Genomic DNA, 20399 nt, shown 5'->3' with positions numbered 1-20399 from the left:
CCCGCTCCCGCCCCCCTCCCGACTGCCCGGCGCCCCCGCCCGCGGCTCCCGCATTCCGCGGCTCCCCGCCCTCCCTTCCTCCCGCCCGCGCCGCGCAGCTCGCCGCCGCAGCCCCCGGACCCGGAGGATTATGAGCGAGCCATGAGGCGTCTGCGGCGCTGGGCGTTCGTGGCGCTGCTGCTGCTGCTGCCGCTGCTCCCCTCGCCCGGTGAGTGACCCCCGCCCGGCCCGGCCTCGGCGCCCCCTCCCTGCCCCCGCCCCGGGTTTTGCGGCGGTTTCTGCTGCAGCCACATTTTCCTGCAGTGCTCGGGGTGACAGCGGGTCCAGAGCGCGGGAGGGCGTGTGGGGGGAAGGGAGGGTGCGTGCACCCACCTGTCCACATCTGCCCCCCACCGCGGCCAGCCCCCTGCCGCCGGCCGGCGGACTCTGCAGGTCTCTGAGGCTTTGGTGGGGGGGCAGTCGTGACGGTCGGGCTGGAGTGCAGCTCCTGGCCCCCTCCCCATCGGGTTCTTCCCTCTGCAGGGCAGCAGATCCTCCCACCCAGATCCCCCCAGGGTTCCAGGGGCCACATCAGAGTGGGGGATGGGCGTGCCGTACCCACCCCATTCCCGTCTCTTGCCCCACGGTGGGCATCTGTCTTCAGCTATGCCCTTTTCTCCCCAGGTGTGGGGACCCGGGATCCCGCCAGAGCTCTGCGCTGGAGGGTCTCTCCCCCGTTGCGGGGCCCGGAAGCCCCGCAGGTCACAGAGCCCAGCCGTCTGGTGGGGGAGAGCTCCGGGGGAGAGGTCCGAAGGCAGCAGTTGGACACCAGGGTCCGCCAGGAGCCTCCTGGTGGCCCGGTGAGTGGGGCCGGCAGTGAAGCCAGGGGGCTGGAGCAGGCCTTAGAGCCCAGGGGAGACCACGGGACAGCCAGGGCTTGGGCGCCTGCCTCCCCAGCAGCCGACTCCTGCAGCTTCCCCTTCTGTACAATGGGCTACCAAGGGGGTGCTGGAGCCCACTAGTGGGAGCACCCACCTGCCCCTCTCCAGGCCCCCTCCCATCAGAGTGGGGGTCCTCTGTCCTCAGCGGACCCAGAAGGTCCAGGGCTCAGTCCAGCCTTCAGCTTTCCGCCAGCCCCCTCTCCTGCCAAAGCAAGCCGTCCTACACCAGATGGGGCTTGGGGAGGGCAGTGAGAGGCAGGAAGAAGCAGCTAAGAGGCCAGTCAGGGGTTAGGGCTGCTGGGTGCCCGCCACAGCCACCCTCAGTGGGCTTTTTTGGGGACCAGCTTAGTGCTTGCTTCTGCCTCAGTTTCCCCCTGTGCCCTGATCGAATTGTTGTTCTCCTTTCCGGTCTTGCTGTGGGTGGGGCCTCGGGAAAATGTTTGAGGCCCCAGGCTCACTCACAAATGCCCACTCCACTCACCTGCTGCCCCTTTCAGCTGCCAGGCCCCTCCTGCCTCCCTGAGGAAGGTTGGGAATGAAGGAGATTAATTGCAATTAATAATTAATTAATATCATGTGAATAATAATCACCCAGATAGAATATTCATTCAGCATGCCTAGGCTCTCCAGGAGCTCGAAGCTGAAAGTTAGCCAGGCTAAGGGGTCGGCGAGGGCGGGACGGCAAAGGCCTGGCAGAAATAGGAGGAGGAGAGAGACTCAGAGGAGGGGTACAAGCAAGGTCTGGGAAGTTTTGGCAGCTGGGAGTGGTGGGAGGTAAATTGGGCTGGGCAGAGGGAGGAAGCAGGGAAACGGAGGCTAACATTGCGGACATCTGTCAGACTGGCATCTGGCCCTGACTAATGTACTTGGTTAAAAGCCCTTAGGGGGGGTGGAGGGGGCTCTGGCGTTGTGGGGGGTGGGGGGGGCGGGGGTACTCGGGGAAATGGAATGGAGCAGGAAGGCGGCATGCATAATAGATGGACCATCACTCAGGCAGTGCGGAGCGGGGGAGGGGGTGGTTAATGGTCCTGAGCGGGCAGGCCTGGTGAAGATGGGGAGGGGCTGGGGGAGGTGGGCTGGGAGGAGGGGAAGGCGGTGGAGGCTGCCTTTGGGGCCTGCCCAGGCTCCCTGGCAGGTGGTAGATGGGCAGTAGGGATGGTCCCAGGGCCAGGGATAGGGTGTCCCGGCTGGGTTTAGCCCTTAGTCTGACTTTCTTCCTTGGTGGCCCCCTACCTGTGAACTGTGCACCCCAAGCCTGTGTTGGCTGGGAGTTGACTGCCATTCTTGGCTGCTGGGACTCTGACTGGTGTTTTAGGGGATGTGCAGATTGGAGGATGGGGTGGTGCCACAGTGGGGTCAGAGGACAGGGATGAGGGAAAGCCGGGGGCCCAGGGAAGGATGAAGAGTGGGTGCTCCTTCAGCTTAGTCCTTCCTGTAGAGAGAGAGTGGGGGCAGGAGTCTGAGGTATGGTGGTGCCTGTGACGGTGGGGAGATGGGGATGGGTGCGCTTGGACTGGATGGGTTGAGTATGCAGAGGATGGGGGAGTCTCTCTGGGTGTCGCTCTGCTGGGTGAGTGGGTGGCATGTGTGCATGTGTTACATGTGTGACTGACCAAGTCTGAATAAGCCCAACCGGGTGTCTGGAGGGTGGGAGTGGAGCTCCTGTGGAGCCGTGGGGCAGTGGTCACGGTCGCTCCCAGTGGGGACCTCTCTGGGACTGAGCCTTCCTTGGGACCTCCCTGCAGCCTCCCAGTGAGGCTCACTCATTGTCCTGACTTGTCTGTACCCCAGTTTCCCCTGGGGTGGAATTCTTACAACTCCGTAAGGCAGGTAACTTTTGTCTGCCCATTTTGCAGATGAGCAAACTGCGGCTCAGAGAGGTTAAGTAACTTGCCCAAAGTCAATGAGATCTTAATCAGTGGGGTGATTTTCTGCAAGAGCAGGGCTCTTCCCACAGTGCCGTTCTGCCTCCAGGCACTCTCTATGTTTTGGCACGGGGTGAGGGGGGGCATTTCCCAACCCCCCTCCCCCACCCCAGCACAAGGTGGAGGAAGACCAAGGGAGACAGAAAGACATGTCCAGAATATTCCCACCTGACCGGAAGGAGGTCCCTCTAGCTCCCACTTGGCACTTCTCCCTGGAGCACTTCTGGCCTCAGAACCTCAGGGGCCGATGGTGGAGCCCGTGTGGCGTTGAGCCCAGTGTCCCAACAGGAAGTGTCCCACCCTGCCGCTGTGTGGTTTTGTCTGAAGTTCTTGCACGCGTTTGGGATCTCAAGCCAAACAAGGTCTTGGGTCAGCAGCAAGATCTCCATCTGCTGTGGGTCATGTGACAAGTTTGGGGGCACATGCTGGCCGGCAGGGCTGGGATGGTGGGAACCAGGGTGCTCACCTGCTCTGGCCTTGGGCTGGCACCTTTCTGAGCCCGGATCCCTCAAATCAGGATGATGAGAACATTGATCTCAGACCCACCCACTGCCAGGAGGTAGTGATGGGGAAAGACTCCTCCTGGCTTTTGTGAGGGGGAACCAGGGAGAGCGAAGCTGTCCAGGAAGGAGTTCGAAGTTAGAGAAATTACAATTTGCTGGGCCCTCAATGGGACAGGCACTGTTCTACCTCTCTGTTATTAATTTATTTCGTCCACATCACAATTCCAGGAGGTGGGGCTATTATTATTCCCATTTCACAGATGGGGAAACAGGCACAGAGAGGTGAAGTAGCTACCCCAGGTCACTCAGCACTTAAGCAGCATGGTCAAGATTGATTTTCAGGGCAGCCCTCTTAGCCAGTGCATGCCGGCCCCTCGCTCAAGGGTACAGCAAAGAGAGGCTCAGGGGACTCTGCCCTCTTTGCCATGGCTCTCAACATCTCACTTCTGTCCAGTTTGGAAACAGGCTAGGCCTGAGGCCGAGAGGTCGGGGAGCTTCTGGAAGTGTAGAAACCCGGGATCACAGGGAGCCTGCAGCTGGGTGTGAGGCGGGGGAACAAGCAGGCCCACAGTGTACAGTTGGGCTGGTTGTTCACTGCACAAGGGTGCCCGGGCCAGTGGGCTGAATGAATCGGAGGACTCAGGCTGCATGTGTTCTGAAGGGACCCTTTTTCTAATCCACACAAAGCGGCTGTGCAGGTTGTGCCTCCCCCTGAAAAACCCAGCCTCCTTCGGAACCAAGGAGAGGGCAGGATGTGAGTTAGTGAACGGGGGCGTGGAGGGTCCCAGGCCCAGGAGTCAGCTGGCAGAGGGGGCCTCAGTCACTGGGTTGAGCTCCCGTGAGAGCTGCCCAGACCAGCATGTGCCACCTGAAAGCCCTTAACCGAGGGCGTGTGCTGTGGTGTTTGCGTTTTCTTGCTGAGGAGGAGTGGGGGGCAGTTAGGCAAGGCTCAGTCCCCAGCCCCTTGCAAGATGGCAGTCACGGGCAGGAAGCCACAGGGTCTGTGCCTGGAGCCCTAGTACCCGACCTGGGCCAAGGTCACAGCTCTGCCCTGGGATCAGAGGCAGGAGGGGGTTCCTGGGAGGGGGCCGGTGGCTGGAAGGATTTGTGCTGGGCCCAGCTTGCTCCAGGGTGGGCCCTGAACCAGCCCTGCCATGAGGTTGGGCAGAGGGAGAGTTCATGCAGGAAGCTCAGCTTCCATTTGAAAGGCTGTACCTGTGGCTTTGGCGTGGGACAGCCTCCGTGGGTCCTGGCTCCCCTGCTTCTGACTGAGTGACCTGGGCAAGCCTTCTGAACCCCACCTTCCCCATCCGTGAGATGGGGGTAACAGTAGTCTCTACTTTGCCCAGGCTGCTGCGAGGATTAGAGATGATGGGTGTCAGGTGTCCTGCCTGGGATCCAGCAAGAACAGATGTTCAGCATCCAGCCTCCTGAGTGTCCCGGGCCGGGTGTGGCATGAGGGCTGGGTGTCAGGAACAGGAGCCAGGGCATTTGGGGTTACCTGTCAGACTCTGTGCAGGGTTGGGGGAGGGGCAACGCGGCAGGAGTCTTGAGTCCTGGGGAGTCTTGAGTCCTCCCCAGCCAGACTCCAGCCTGTGGGCTTGGCCTCACCCAAGCACCCCTCCTGGCTGCCTGGAGGGACCCAGCTGCCCAGAGTCTGTCCCCAGAGAGACTAATGACCCTGTAAGGAGTCACTCTGTCCTCAAGCATTTAGGTCAAATCCCATCATCGGAAGCTGGTCCAACTGTTCTCACTATCTGGGACTCCCGCTGTCCTGCCGAAAAGTGGAGGCTCGAAAGTGGAGGCTCGGCGCACCTTGGGGGACCAGGGCTGGGAAGGCGAGGATTTCTCCCAGGTGGGGCTCCTGCCTCTCTGGCTCCTCCCCCTCTGCCACCACCAGCCCAGGCGGTTTCTCCAGTGCCTCAGAGCCCTGTTCAGCTGGAACATTTACACTTCCTTTTTCATATATTATTATTATTACTAATCCTTGTGAGAATAACACATTAAAAAGGGCTTTCATTTAGTCCTCATGACAACATCGTTTTATCAGTGGGGAAACTGAGGCTCAGAGAGGGTAAGCAGCTCACTCGTGCCTTCTGATGCCTTTCCTTCAACAGAAGTGTTGAGCCCCTGGGCAAGGAAAAAGGTGGGGGTAGCCCGAACCCCAGGGGACTAAAGGCCACCCCTGTGAAAAATTGAATCAGTGACCAAAGAAATCGATGTGCCCGAGGTCCCAGGGATAGAGAGGGACCAAAGCCCTATCAGGTGGGGTGGGTGGGTGCATGCCCTGTGGTCGCAGACGAGGGTGAGGAGATGGAGGCTTGGGAGGAGGGATTCAGGGTAACTGTTTGAGGGGTAGCGCCTGCATGTTCGAACTTTCTGGGGTGTTTGGGAAACCGGAAGATCTTTAGGCTTCCCCTTCCCGAGACCGGGATTCTGTAGGTCTGAGGTGGAGGCCTGGCATCTGTATTTGTGATTCTGGGACTTCACTCGTATCTGGTGGGGGGCAAGCAGGTGCCTGGAGAGTGGACCAGCTGGCGACAGGGGAGGGTGAGGTCACTGCAGCCAGGTGGTCACAGCGGCCATGAGAGACAGGAACTCCGGCCTGAGGGTGAGCCTTGACCCAGCTCCTCCCCAGCGTGGCCCTGGGCCAGTCACCTCCAAGTGTCCCTCCCTGGCATTTATAAAATGAGCACCAGCCTGCCCGGGCAGGTTGAGATCGAATGAGCCTGAGCACCTGAGAGCCAGTGGCCGGGGAGCAAGAGGCGAGCACGGGGCTCAGGGTGGAGGCCCGGTCGGCCGGTCCCCAGCAGCGCTGAGCTGGGCGCAAAGGAGGGCAGCAGTCGGGGACAGAAGGGGCTCCCGAGGGAGGGGCCGAGGGATAACGAGAGAGGTCAGGGACAGGTCCGGCAGGAAGCAGGCCAGGAGCAGTTTGGCTTTGATAGAACATGGGCTGAAAGCTTGGCTGGGAGTGTGTGGGTTAGTGGGGGGAGGTTAAGACTCTGGTGCCAGCAGGAACCCCCTACCCAGGCGCCTGGGGTACAGAGGTCCTGGGGACTGAGGTGGCTTTGCCTGATCTTTCTCTTCCTGCAGACAGGGGGTGTCCCCCCCAGCCCCCCTGCATCGGGCCAGGTTAGGCAAAGGTGCCCCATTATCTACTTTCCCTCCTCCTCTTCCCATAGCCTTTGGTGGCTCCCCCAACCCCTCCTGGGCTTGCCTCCCAGTCCCAGCAGCTGCCCTTGCACTGCCCCAGGATCCTACCTGGCCTGAACCCTGTGTCCTGCTGGGGAAGAGGGCCTCCCAGCCCCACAGTTAGGCCTTGCCAGGTAAGGAGAGGGATGAGGCCTCGGCAGGCTGCAGGAAGTGGTGGGGACAAAAGCCACCTGGTGTCTGCTCCCGCATCGGCCCGGGCTTTACCCTGAGTTGGGGTCAGCTTGGTCTGCAGAGAATGGGGAGGCCAGATGGGTTAGCTCGCTGACCTTCTGAGTGGGGGAGATTCTGCAAGCACCAGGGTCGGCTCTTCCAGAATCCTCCAGGCCCAGGGCAACCTCTACCACACGAGGCAACCTTGCAGCCTTGCATCTGGGCTCATCTTACCATTTTCAGTGGGAAAATCTGAGGCTCAGAGAAGTTGCTGGATTATCCCTGAGGCTACCAACTTTAGAGAGTGGAATCAAGGCAAGGGGCCTGGACAGGCTGCTCTCCTGGGTGGCCAGCATAGGGGCCGGGATAGAGGCTTGTCAGTGGGGGCCAGAAAGAACAAGCAGGAACAGACCTGAGGGCAAGAGAGGGCAGAGGTGGTCCAGACAGGGATGGGTGGGGAAGGCAGAGATAGTCCAAGTCCAGGAGGGGAGAGGGAGGGCAGGGATGGTCCAGACCAAGGAGTTGGGGTACTGGGGACAGAGCTGGTCGAGGCCCAGGGGCAGGGGGAGGGCAGGGATGGTCCAGACCAAGGTGGGGAGAGGGAAGCAGTGACTCCTTGTCCTTGACTTTCTATTTCAAATCTGGTCGACGCTCTAGGGGCTCAGGATGGAGCTTGGAGCCTCGGTCAGCCTGGGGTGGGGTGAGTCAGTGTCCTTGGGGCTCAGAGGGCTGCCTACCTCACCCTGACTCCCAGGGCCTCTCATGGACACTGGGCCGTTTCCATCTTACCTCACCTTTGAGGGGAGAAGGCCCTAGAAGCTGATTCCCTAGGCTTGAATCCCTGCTCTCCCACTTCTTAGTCTTACGACCATGGGCATGTTAGTTAGCCTCTCTGTGCCTCAGTTTCCCCATATGTTAGATGAGGGTAACATTAGTATCTATCCCATTGGGCTGTAGTGAAGATCAAATACGACGATACTTGTAAAGTATTTAGAACAGTGCCTGGCACATACAAGCGCTCATGAAGATTAGAAATCTAGGTGGCTGATCAGGAAGCCGACTAGCACCAGGCTATGGAATTTTGTGACATCGGGGCTCCCCTCCGTCTTGTAACCTGCCCCCCACCGAAAGAACGGCAGCCAACAAACTTCCTCACATCTGTACAGCCCAGTGGTGAGCCCCTCATCTGGGGATCTGGAGTTCAGTCTTCTTAAACGGACGGGGGTGAGCAGAGGGCTCCAGCCCCTCTCGGGCCCTTCCTGTGCTTTGAGATCTTTTGTAAGACCTGAGGCTTGGGCTGGGGACGTGGGAGCCGAGAAGGCTGACGTCTCCTCAGCCCAGACTCTCCTGCCCCTTCTTCTCTTGGGGTCGCTTTCCCTCCAGGCACACTAGCACCAGGTCTGGAATCCGCACCCGCTACAGTAGCTGGGCACCCAGGCCTGGGAGGGCAGCCATCTTGCTCAGGCCTGGTACGTTGCCATGACAACCTGGAGCCTCCCAGCCCCACTGCAAAGGCCCCTCTGAAAAATTTATCAGGAAAACTTCCGTGTTTAAAAATTAACCATGGGATTGAAATATCAAAGATGAGCTGCTTTGGGCGAGGCAGAGGGCAGTGGACTTGCGGGTGGAGGAGCCACGTGCTCTCCCCCCGACAGGATGGCATTTGCCCATCATCCCAGCTTCCAGGGGCCCTGCGATCAGTTCTAACCCATTCCACCCCTGTCTGCAGCGTACGAGGCCTCCTCCATAAGTTGAGGCTAGGGCCAAGGTAGGGGGACAGGAAGGGAGGGGCCTGCTTCAGCAGGGCCCTGGGGTCACACTGCACCCCATCTCCTGTTTGCCTCTTTGCCGTAATACTTCTCGGGGCCTCCCTTTAGTTCGCCTGTGGGTGAGCGTGGCCCTGCCAGCAGCAGGGAGGGCCTGGCGTGAGGCAGTGGGCAGGCTGAGCTGCCCCTACCCATCCCTACCGTAGCCTGGCCCCAGGGAGGCACCTACAGTACCAGAGAGGGTGGGCTGGCACCCAGAGAGCCGGGAGGCCTGTGCCCCGGGATGCGTGCTCCTGCCCCTCCCCCCAGGAAAGGAACAGGGTCTTGGAGGAAGATGAGCTTGGAGGAAAGCATCTTCCCCCTAGATCAATGGTACCCACAGCTGCTGGGCCTGGGCCCTCCCCTCCCCAGGGCTACTCCCCTTACTGGGGTTTCGCCCGTCCCCCCAGTTCCCACCTTCAGGCCTCCCCAGGTTGACTCCCCTTCTGCCTTCCCCCCCTTTCTCCCAGCCTGTCCACCTGGCCCAGGTGAGTTTCGTCATCCCAGCCTTCAACTCAAACTTCACTCTGGACCTGGAGCTGAACCAGTGAGTGTGGCCTTGAGTCTGGGGGCAGGGCCGCAGGCGGGCGGGCAAGGCATGGCCTGGGCTTGGCTGGCTGGGGCAGGGCACCTGGATCTGAGCTGTGGTGGGGCCCAAACAGGACCCAGCCCCACTGTGACCCGCTCCTTCCTCCTGCCCACTCTGTCTGTTCCAGTCACCTTCTCTCTTCGCAATATGTGGAGCGCCACTTCAGCCGGGAGGGGCCGACCCAGCACAGCACCGTGAGTGCCTTTGGAAGGGGATGGGGAGGCGGGATGAGGGCACAGGTGGCCGGTGGAGATGGGGTCTGGGGTATATTCTACGCTCGGGTTGGGCCTGGCCCCTCCAGGATTGGAGTCGGGGTGGCCTGTCGAATGGCATGGAGCCCTCAGCTCCCCTCGCCCAGCTCCAGAGGGCTGACCCCCAGCCAGCCTGTCTGCCAGCATGGAGACGTTCCAGGACCCCCACTGCTCCATGCCCAGAATCTTCTGGCAGGGGGCGGTTGGGGGAATGCCCCTCTTGCTCAGCACCAAGGCCCTGGGAATTCCGGGCTGCCTGGGACCCCAGGGTCCCAGCCCTGAAGGCCCAGGGGTGCAAGCAAAGATGAATGGGTGTCTGTAAATAGCCTCGGCCCTCCCCCTCCAGACTGTTCAGTAACTGGAGCACAAGTAATTCTGCAGGAAGCCGAGGGGAGGGGGTGCTTGTCCCCTCTGACCTGTGAGCCTGGCCAGGAGGACACACGCTGCTCACATTTCCTCCGCCACAGACCATGCGTCCAGGGGTGGTCCACAGAGGCTGTGGCGTCTGTGAACACACGTTGTGTGAAATGGTGTGTGTGTGTTGGGGGTGAGTCCATAGCTTTCATCTGATTAAGTGAGCTGATCCATGGTAAGTGCTTAGAATGGTGCCTGGCACCCAGTAGGTGCTATATGAACATCAGCTATTCTTCTCAAATGAGTCTGTGATCCCTGTACCAGCCCCAACTCATGGTTAAGAGCCACTGATGTGCCCCAAAGTCCTCACGTTGTAGGTGAGGTAAAGCAGGCCCAGAGAGGGCTAGGAACTTGACCAAGGTGAAACAGCAAATTAGGAGCATAGCCAGAGCAGAGCCCGGCTCCAGATCCCCAGGTGTATCCAGGGACCGCAGCCCTGCACACGGGGCAGCTTCAGGGGCCCTCACCCGTCCTCCTGCCTTCATGCGGGGAAGGGAGCATGTCCACTCACGCTCTCTGCTCCCCCAGGGGGCTGGAGACCACTGCTACTACCAGGGGAGGCTCCGAGGGAACCCGCACTCCTTTGCTGCCCTCTCCACCTGCCAGGGGCTGCAGTGAGTATGGGGAGGGGCTGGGCGGCCGGGATGAGCCTCCAGCCCTGGGGACGGTGGGGAGCTGCGTCTCTCTCGCTGCAGCGGGGTCTTCTCTGACGGGAACTTCACCTACATCATGGAGCCCCACGAGGTGGCCAGGCCTCGGGAAACTCTCCAGGTGAGGCCCTCCCTGGCCCCTCTGACAGCCCTGCCACGCTTGTCCCAATGGCTGTCACTGCAGTGGCTGTTGCTGCCTCTTCCTCCTCCTGCCTTGGTAACCTCAGCCTCACTGCCCTCCCCTGTGCCCCCAGCTCCAATGTCCCCTCTGTCCCCCAAGTAACCTCCCATCGGGCTCCAGTGTCCTTTGCCCCTGTCTCTCAGGGTGCCCCCAGGTCTTGACCCCGGAATCTGAGCATCTGGGAGATCAGATCCGACATGGGAGCTCTGGCCAGTTCTGGGTCACCCTGGGGTGGGGTGGGGGGAAGGGCTGGAGATGTTCCCCCGCAATCTGGCTCAGCGCAGATCTGGTCGGCCTCCCCAAGAACGAATTTCCCCTCATTGCAGGGACCCCTTCCCCACCTCATTTACCGGACCCCCCTCCTCCCAGCCCCCCTCGGATGCGGGGAACCAGGTAAGGGAGGGACAATGGGGCTGGGGAGGGGGCCGACTGTGCCCCCCTCACCGGCACCCTCCCCCCAGGCTGCCTGTTTGCTGCTCCTGCCCATTCTGCTTCTCCGAACCGACCAAGGCTGAGAAAGAAAAGGCAGGTACGGGGGCCCGCCCAGACCTCCTGCTGCAGAGACCTCGGGCTGTGGCCCGGAGCAGGAGGACGCCCCCATCCATAGCCGGGGCAAAGGAGGGCTCAGACTGATGTGGCTGGAAGCCAGGGAACCACCTCTGGCAGGAAGCGCCCACCCTAGGCCCTACCCCTAGTGTCTGTAGGCAAACCGAGGCTGCCTGCCCTGGTACCAAGGCTGGATGGGACCCACACCAGTGGGGAGCTGCCACTGTCTCTGGCTGGAGTCCAGCCCCCCCCTTGAGTCTGTCCGTGGCTTGGCTACGATGCCAGGCATGGAGGGGACTGATTCCAAGTGCCCACCTCCTCGCCAGGTCCGCCGGGGCCACCCTACAGTGCACCGTGAGACCAAGTATGTGGAGCTGATTGTGATCAACGACCAGCAGCTGGTACAGTCCCAGGCTGGGAGCGACGTTGGGAGGAGGGGCTGGAGGCAGACTGGCTCCGCCCACTGTCGTCTCTCCCAGTTTGCGCAGATGCGACAGTCGGTGGTGCTCACCAGCAACTTCGCCAAGTCCGTGGTGAACCTGGCAGACGCGGTGAGCAGCCCCCCCGTCCCGTCCCTCTCCTCCCACCCCCCACGCCACCGCACGCATCCTCAGGGTGGGCTCTCAAGGGCACCGTCAGCCTCTGACCCCCACTTCCTGGAGGGACGCATTGAGACCTTCCTCCAGCCCTGTTCCCCCACACCCACTCCCACCCTCCAGCCCCCTCCTCATCTTCCCCCCTCCTGGCCCAGATGTACAAGGAACAGCTCAATACCCGCATCGTGCTGGTTGCCATGGAAACGTGGGCAGATGGGGACAAGATCCAGGTGCAGGATGACCTCCTGGAGACCCTGGCCCGGCTCATGGTCTACCGGCGGGAGGGCCTGCCTGAGCCCAGTGATGCCACCCACCTTTTCTCGTGAGTCCCCCACCCCATGAACCCTGCCAGCCTCTGCTGGGGGCTGCGGTGCACAGGGTTACTGAACAGGGCTCTGGGCCAGGCACGCTTGCAGGGTGTGAGGACTGGGCTCCCCTTGTACCTACTCCCAGCCGTTTGCAGCAGTGGCTGGGCGTCTTCCCCTGCATCTTAGGCTCAGGCCCCCTTTCCCCACCACCGGTGGTCTTCCTCTGCCCATAACCTCCCCTTCGTCCCCTCTTCCCCTTTCTAATGGTCCCAGCATCCCTTCCTCAGGGCATCCCTTCCAGTGCCCTGGTAGGGAAAAAAAAGTCTGATAAAACGTCCTTGCAGTTAGAGATGATCTATTAGGAATCCCTCATTTGGCTTAAGGGCAGATGAATCCAAAGAAGGTTAGGGGATTGCCTCAGGTCACACAGACTGACATGGAGGGGGGGGCTCACCTGTCTCCCCATCGGAGCCCAGGGGAGCCACCACGGGGAAGGCAGTGGGTTCTCCTGACAAGCCTCTCCCTTCCAGGGGCAGAACTTTCCAGAGCACCAGCAGTGGCGCTGCCTACGTGGGAGGCATCTGCTCGCTGTCCAGGGGTGGGGGTGTGAACGAGGTGAGCACTGTGGGGGGCATGGCTGGGGTGCGGGGTGGGAAGGAGAGGGGCTGCGAAGGGCATGAGCCCCGTGCCTTTGGGAGGGATGAAGACGTCTTTGTGCTCCATCTTCCTCACCCCAAGTATGACAACATGGGGGCCATGGCGGTGACCTTGGCCCAGACGCTGGGGCAGAACCTGGGCATGATGTGGAATAAACATCGGAGCTCGGCAGGTATCAGTGAAGACCCTCGCACCCCGCCCAGACCCATACTCGAGAGATGAAGAGGGTGTCCACGGGAGGGGGGCGGTTCTTCACCCTCCCTTATATTCACCTGGCTCACCTCTCAGGGGACTGCAAATGTCCGGACAACTGGCTGGGTTGCATCATGGAGGACACTGGGTGAGTTCTTGGGGACAAAACGGGGGAGGATCTTGGGCAAAGGGAGTCCTAGAGCGAGCACTGGGTGACATTCTGGACCCGGTGGCTTCAAGAGACCCAGCTCTCTCTCGGGACCACTCAGAATTCCAGGAAGCGCAGCTGTCTGTGGACACTATAGGGAGACGCACATTCCCCAGCCGGACGCCCAAATTGTTCAGGCTTGTAGTGCGCACTGTTGCCACTGGGCGCCGCCAAAGCCTCATTTGGAGGCACCTTCCCTCCTTGGCGCACAAACCTCCGACTCCCGGAGTCCTGAGGTTTCGGGGAGAAGCCCGGAGCGGCGTCCCCTGCCCACTCCCCCTTGATGGGCAGGCGGGAGGATTCTCATGCAGTGTCCAGGCACATAGATCTTCATCCTTCTCGAGATGGTGACCGAGTCCGCCGGTGCACCCCATACCTGTCTTGAGAAGGGGCGAGACAGTGGGCTGGCGGGGACTTAGCGGCACGGTCCCCTCATCCCTACCTAGGTTCTACCTACCCCGCAAGTTCTCGCGCTGCAGCATCGACGAGTATAACCAGTTTCTGCAGGAGGGCGGCGGGAGCTGCCTCTTCAACAAGCCCCTCAAGGTACCAGCCCCAGGGCTGGGAACGTGGGAGCGGGGCTTGGGCAGGGTCCCGGCCAGACTCCCGACACCCCTTCCCCGTCCAGCTCCTGGACCCGCCTGAGTGCGGGAACGGCTTCGTGGAGGCCGGGGAGGAGTGCGACTGCGGCTCGGTGCAGGTGCGAGACTGGTGCTGGTGCCAGGTGGAGGGCGGGGAACGCAGGGGTGAGTGCGAGGGAGGGTCCGGGTGGGGAGGGTCAGGGCTCGCCCTCTCCCTGCGTCCCTCAGGAGTGCAGCCGCGCGGGCGGGAACTGTTGCAAGAAATGCACCCTGACTCACGACGCCATGTGCAGCGACGGGCTGTGCTGTCGCCGCTGCAAGGTGAGGGGGACCCGCCACTGGGACGGGAAGGAGCGGGGACCGGGAGGGACTGGGCTGCGGACGTCCAGATAGGGGGCGGGACTTAAGGAGGAGGAGCCGCTGGAGGCAAACCTGTAGGGGCGGGGCTTGACGCGAAGAAAGCGCCAATGGAGAGGGAGGAGCTGGGCGTGCTGCCCTCTCCGTTCTGTTGAAGGCGGAGCTACGGGGAGTGGGGCGAAGCACCTGCTGAGAAGTAGCGGGGTGGGCGGAGCCGTGAACGGACCTGGGGGCGGTGCTTAGTGGGCAGGGAGCGGGCAGGGGCCGGGCCGAGGAGGAGGGAAGACGAGGGGTCGGTGGTTCTTGTTTGAGCCCCTCAATGCATCCCTTCCCTAGTACGAGCCGCGGGGTGTGTCCTGTCGAGAGGCCGTGAACGAATGCGACATCGCGGAGACCTGCACCGGGGACTCGAGCCAGGTCCGTCCGTCCCGGCCGCCCTGCGGAGTCCCGAGAGAGGCAACCACTATCCCTATCCGTTTGGCTCTGCTGGGTGACTGTTCTGCGCGCCCCTCCTCTCCGCTGCTGTAGTCGACGCCACTGATCAGCCTCAGTTTCTCATCTGAGAAAGGAGTTCTTCATGCCTTCTGGCTTTGCTCCTCCAATCGTTAAACCAGTATTTATAGTCTAGCTGGTGTTCCCAGGGCCTGGCGCAGTACCTAGTGTCTACTAGGGATCACAGTGGATAATAATATTATTTAACCTCTAAGTCCTTATTACATACCAGGCATTCAGTCCTCCCAGCCCTGTGAAGGAGGTGCAGGAAACTGAGGGAGACTGGAGAAGCTATGGGACCTGCCAGTCCATGTGGTCTGAGTTCCCTCCTCTTGTCCTTGACCTGGAGGAGCCCTGTGACCTGAGCCCCCACCTGGTGGGCCTTTGGCACCCCTTTATTCTTCCCTGGGGCTGACCTCAGCTCCCAGTCCTGGGTCAGCTCTACTCAGTCCAGCCCCTTTCTCCGCAGTGTCCCCCCAACCTGCACAAGCTGGATGGTTACTACTGTGATCACGAACAGGTATGATGGGGTGGAGGTTCCACCCACTCTGGGTCTCTGGCTCAGTGCAGTCTCTTGTCCTCAGTGTCTGTGTCCCTTGTCTCCTGTCTGTCCCTCAGGGCCGCTGCTACGGAGGTCGCTGCAAAACCCGGGACCGGCAGTGCCAGGCCCTTTGGGGCCATGGTGAGTCTTTGGCTGGAGATGGGAGAGGGGACTGTGGAATACCTGGAATTGAGAGGCTGGAGCGGGGGCAGGCTCTGGCTGAAATGCCTTGCACCAGATGTGTGGCTCCCCAGGATCTCAGGGACCCAGCTGGACTTGAGGTCAGGCCAGTGTTGGAGTTGCAGGCCTGAGGTCCCAGGTGGGCTCTGGAGTGGGTGGGGTGATGCCTGGCATCATCTCCCTACAGTGGCTGCTGATCGCTTCTGTTACGAGAAGCTGAACGTGGAGGGAACAGAACGTGGGAACTGTGGGCGCAAGGGGTCAGGCTGGGTACAGTGCAATAAACAGTGAGTAGTCAGAGCTCCTGGTTGGGCTTCCCCAGTTTTGGGGCTGGGGCTCTGGGGTTTTTTCAGAGATGGGGCGGGCTATGAGTCCCAGTGGGAGACGATGTGAAAAATCAGGGGATGGGGAGAGGGCAGATACGAAGTCAGTTGTTGGGTCTGAGGTCAGACTTGGGGTCCACTGTCTCCACACTACCCCAACAGGGACGTGCTCTGTGGCTTCCTCCTCTGTGTCAACATTTCTGGAGCTCCTCGGCTGGGGGACTTAGGGGGAGACATCAGCAGCGTCACTTTCTACCACCAGGGCAAGGAGCTGGACTGCAGGTGTGGGCTGGGACCATGGCTGGGGAAGGGGAGGTTGCAGCCGTGATGGGGTCGGGGGCAAGGGCAGAGGTCGGCTGTGCTGTTTCCCCAGGGGTGGCCATGTGCAGCTGTCCGATGGTTCAGACCTGAGCTACGTAGAGGACGGCACAGCCTGCGGGCCCAACATGCTGTGCCTGGACCATCGCTGCCTGCCAGCCTCTGCCTTCAACTTCAGCACCTGCCCTGGCAGCGGGGAGCACCGGATCTGCTCCCACCACGGGGTGGGTGCCTGGAGGTCAGGGGTCAGGGGAAGGGCTTACAAGTGGGGACAGGGCCCTGCTCACCTCTACTGGCCCCACCCCACCTCTAGGTCTGCAGCAATGAAGGGAAATGCATCTGTCAGCCAGACTGGACGGGCAAGGACTGCAGTATCCACAACCCCCTGCCCACGTCTCTGCCCACAGGGGAGACGGAGAGATACAAGGGTGAGGCTGGAGCTGGCCAGGGTGGGGCTCCATCTGTCCTGGCCTCCATGACTGTCCCTGCCAACTGAGCCCTGCCCTCCTCCCTAGGTCCCAGCGGCACCAACATCATCATCGGCTCCATCGCCGGGGCTGTCCTGGTTGCAGCCATCGTCCTGGGCGGCACGGGCTGGGGATTTAAGTAAGACACACACACGGCCCCTGCACCCCCTGGCATCCTCTGGGGTTGTCAGAACCCCAGGCTGTTGGAGTTGAGGGGGCCTCCCTGAGAGGTTAGCCAAACCGGAGCTCGCCTATCACAATCCAAGCCAGCCCACAGCGTCTTGTCTTAACATTTTTAAAAATTGGTTGCTCACATTTAAAAAACCAGGAGATTTTACATTAAGAATCCTGATTTCCAGCTTCTCTTGAAACGTGAGAAGATGGGGGCACCCTGTGCTTCAGTGCATCCCAGCCTGGCCACAGAGTGGAGCTAAGCAGGGGGCTGCCCGAGGCCTCAGGCCCCAGGCCCCACCCAGCCTACGGTGCTCTGTGGGGCACCGTGTCTGAGGCCCTCGAGCTGGTCTAACCCCTGAGTGTACAGAGGAGGACCTGAGGCCCAGGGTCATGCGGTGAGTTAGTTGCAGTCAGGACTCAAACCCAGGACCCAAGTTCAGTAGGTATTCCTGGTAGCTCTCCCTGGGCCTGTCATTAGCATCTAGGTCCCAGGACCCCTGGCCCATCTCTGGGGCAAAGGGTCTCCCGGGAGCCAGAAGGCCCCTCCCTGGGAAAAGAAGGTCACAGATGGCTCCTTTTCCTTTCTCTGCCTGTCCTCTCCTTGGATCCTGAAGAAACATCCGCCGAGGAAGGTATGACCCGACCCAGCAGGGGGCAGTGTGACGCTGGCCACGCCATCCCTCCCGCTGTCCCTGTCTCCTCCATCTCATTCGTCACCTCGCATTCTGTGGATGGGGAGCTGGGGCTGGTTCCTCCACCCTTGCTGTCACTGCTCTCACTACAGGGGTGGGAGAAGCCCACTCCAGGAAGAGTCCTCAACCTGCCCCTTGCCCCTTCCTCCAGTCCACCCACCCCCTCAGGCCTTGGTCGTTTAACTCCTGCCCCTCCTATGGCCAGACCACCTCTGGCCCCGTGGACCCTGGAGCTGTGCCCCCGCCCACACAGGCCCCAACCCCTGGGAAGGGAGCCTACCTCTGCGTCCCATCTGTTTTGTCTTTCATGTCACCACTGTCTGACCTCCCGCCAGATCCCCTCCCTGGCCAGCCTGTGACTTGCCATCTCCAGGGCCCAGCACTGACCTCCCGGGGCCCGGCTCGAGGGCTCTCCTTCTGGGCCCTGCCTTATATCCTCTCCTGATGCCCCCTCTCCATTCCAGGTCTGGAGGAGCCTAAGTGCCCTCCTCCTCCCTCCGAGCCTGGCGTCCACCATCTCGGCCCTGAACCAGGAGTCTGCCCCGCCCAGCCACGGAGGGAGGCATCATGCAAATGTCTTCCGGGCTCAGCCCGTCAACCCCTGGCCCTACAGGGGCTTGGGGCCGGGTTGTGGCCCTACCCTCACACCACCAGGGTGGACCAGGCCTGGAGGGCATTTCCCCCATGGTCCCCCACCCCACCTCATGCAGCTTTGGCCTTGCACACCAACTCTCCCTGTGTGAATGTACCTTCCATCATCACAGACTGCCACAGCTCAAGTTGGGCGGGGGGAGGGCTAGAGGGGTGCCCCAGTGGGGCAGGCAGCCACCAGTGGGCATGGCCTGGGATGGCCCCTCCTCAAAACCAGGCAGCTGGGACCAGGCAGGGTTTAAGCTCTCTGGGACCTAGGGGGAGAGGGCTGACATCTACATTTTTTCTTTTTTTTTTTTAACTGAATCTCAACTGATGAATGTAACTTCGGGGGTGCTGGGGCCAGGGCAGCTGTGGGGATGTTTTGACGTTTGCAGGAAGGACTGGAGGAGCTGAGGTCTGACCATCCCCCCCGTCCCTCCCCCGGGATGGTCACACCTGGAATCTTCTCACTGAACACAGACGTCCCCAAGCCAGGCAGGGGCCTGGCATCCCTGCTTGCCCCCTCCGCCCAGCCCTGCTGCGCCTGGAGAGAAGTATGAGTGCTGATTCAAACCAAAGCTGCCTGTTCCGTGCCCAAGGCCTAGGTTATGGGTACGGCAACCACATGTCCCAGGTTGTCTTCAATTCCAAAACAACCGTCCTGCTGTCCCTGCCAGGACACACGTATTGGGGGGACGGTCCTAGAAAATACAGTCCCTAAAATAACATGGCACCTTCCCCCTTTCAAGAAGGGTGATTCTGACTCAGGGTTTAGGTGCCCCCTGGCGTGGCCTGGAGGTTCCAGGCTGGGCCATCTTCCCAGGGAGCACTCTCCCAAGGAGGGAAGGCCAGGGGTGGCCCAGTGCCTGGAGGGTTAGGGGCTCTGCCTGTGGTGTGCAAGAGGAAGTAGGAAGAGGCAAGTCTCATGTTTGATCCTCAGCTTCTAGAAAAGTCCTCAAGTCCCTGTCAAACCCATTCTGCTCCTTAACCCCACTCCAGGGCAGAGTAGTAAGTTTACAGTCGTTTTCCCCATTAGTCCTCTGATCCCCGCTGCAGCTGAGCCCGAGACCGAGGCTGGCAGAATTCCTCAGTCCCCCCACAAACACAGTCCTGCCCAGGGCCTTTCCTCATGACCCTCGCTCGGGACAGGGGCTGGCTCCTTAACTGCTGAAAACCAGCCGGCAGGGGCAAGCCGGGGGTCAAGCTCCCTTCTGGATGAAGGCCACAAAGGAACAGAGCCCCTCTTCCCAGGGATACCCCCACCCAGACCAGCAGGGGTTTCTGAACACCCCAGGGCCTTTGAGCTGCCTCCCCCTGGGGCATCTTTGAGGAGGAATCATGGAAGAAATGGCTCCCTGTTTATTTGCACCACCCCTCAGGGCAAACGGGGGACTGAGGCCCACTGACACCCTTTAAGGTGGCCGGACGCAGCTGCAGTGGGGTCCTTGATACTGAGCTCCAGCTGGTACTGCCCAAGTGAGGGGGGTGGATGGGGTACCCCTCTGGCCAGTACTGCCCCACCAGCCATACAAACTGAGGCAGGGGCAGGAGGCTAAGGGCCGGGCTTTGCACTATCGCTGCGGTACCTTAAGGCATCCTCTGGTGGTACACACGTGCACAGCTGGTGACGCATCTGGCACAAGCATTTGGATCCACATCTCCGCACAAGTCTGAATACCTCTGCACGCACAGGCATGCCTGTGTGTGCGTGCACATGGGGGTGGGGGTGGGCATGTGGAGAACACAAGACTTCCTGTGACCAGTCCACCTGGCTGCATCCTCCTGCCCCACCCTGGCAGCGCCCACCCTGGCAGCGCCCAGGGAGGAGTGGAGGCTGCACTGACCTGGGCCTGGAACTGGCCCCGTACAGCATCCTGTAAATATGTCATCTGGGGCTCGGGGTGGGGAGGCAGGGACAGGAACATCAATTAAAGATCATGTCCGGGGGCTTCCACGGAGCTCACACCGACTTGTGTCTCTCCTTTCTGTAAATGACCGCACGGTGGCCCAGGACCCTTCCCTGTCCTCTCTGGCCCAGGAGGGAGTGTGATGACTGGGCACTGAAGGTGGGAAGGGAGCACCCAGGACTGGGCTCTGGGAGGCTGGGAGGAATGGGCGTAGTTTTCCAGTCCCAGACAGGAAATAGGCATCGACTGGGTGGAGGGCCTGGCGCTTCCGCTTCCTTGCTCTCCTGACAAAGATAACTGCCCTCTCTGGCTTCAGCAAAGCAGATGGGAGTTGAGTTAGGAAAGCATCTTACCAACAGGCAGAAGACCCAACTTCCCTTTTATGGTTGAAGCCAGAGCAGCCCGTCCCCACCTCCCAAGAGAGTCCAGAAAGCTGGATAAAACCCGCTATCTGGTCCCAAGGGAACTGTGCTCTTGAGCCCGCAGAGAATTTTCTCTTTCCTCACTGTGCCTGGGGCAGGAAGGGGCTCAGCAAGGCCAAGGCTGAGAGCCCCTCCCCCACTGGGGGCCCAATGTGAGCCAAGAACCTCTTCCTCCCATCCTCCCCTCCAGAGCATTGTGGGCCT

At 61.0% G+C, this 20399-nt stretch overlaps 1 protein-coding gene across 1 annotated transcript; it reads left to right on the top strand.

The window, feature by feature from the left end:
* Positions 1-141: 141 nt before the first annotated feature.
* Positions 142-19831, top strand: ADAM11 (ADAM metallopeptidase domain 11; the record flags this gene model as incomplete). Its single annotated transcript, XM_081218349.1, is given in 33 exon segments — positions 142-208; positions 664-839; positions 8987-9063; positions 9233-9299; positions 10299-10384; positions 10466-10541; positions 10928-10994; positions 11063-11130; positions 11474-11548; positions 11627-11698; positions 11899-12065; positions 12582-12666; positions 12790-12880; positions 12997-13048; positions 13555-13654; positions 13737-13808; positions 13918-14010; positions 14383-14463; positions 15008-15058; positions 15157-15220; positions 15447-15546; positions 15745-15864; positions 15956-16124; positions 16214-16328; positions 16416-16504; position 16506; positions 17034-17117; positions 17120-17173; positions 17698-17769; positions 17772-17816; positions 17819-17904; positions 17907-18068; positions 18070-19831. Coding segments are annotated over 33 exon segments (2841 nt in total). The 3' UTR covers positions 18127-19831.
* Between the last annotated feature and the right edge of the window lie 568 nt (positions 19832-20399).

Source organism: Mesoplodon bidens, assembly GCF_964165515.1.
Source record: "Mesoplodon bidens genome assembly, chromosome: 19".
Lineage (NCBI taxonomy): Eukaryota > Metazoa > Chordata > Mammalia > Artiodactyla > Ziphiidae > Mesoplodon > Mesoplodon bidens.
This window is presented reverse-complemented; position numbering and strand designations above follow the sequence as displayed.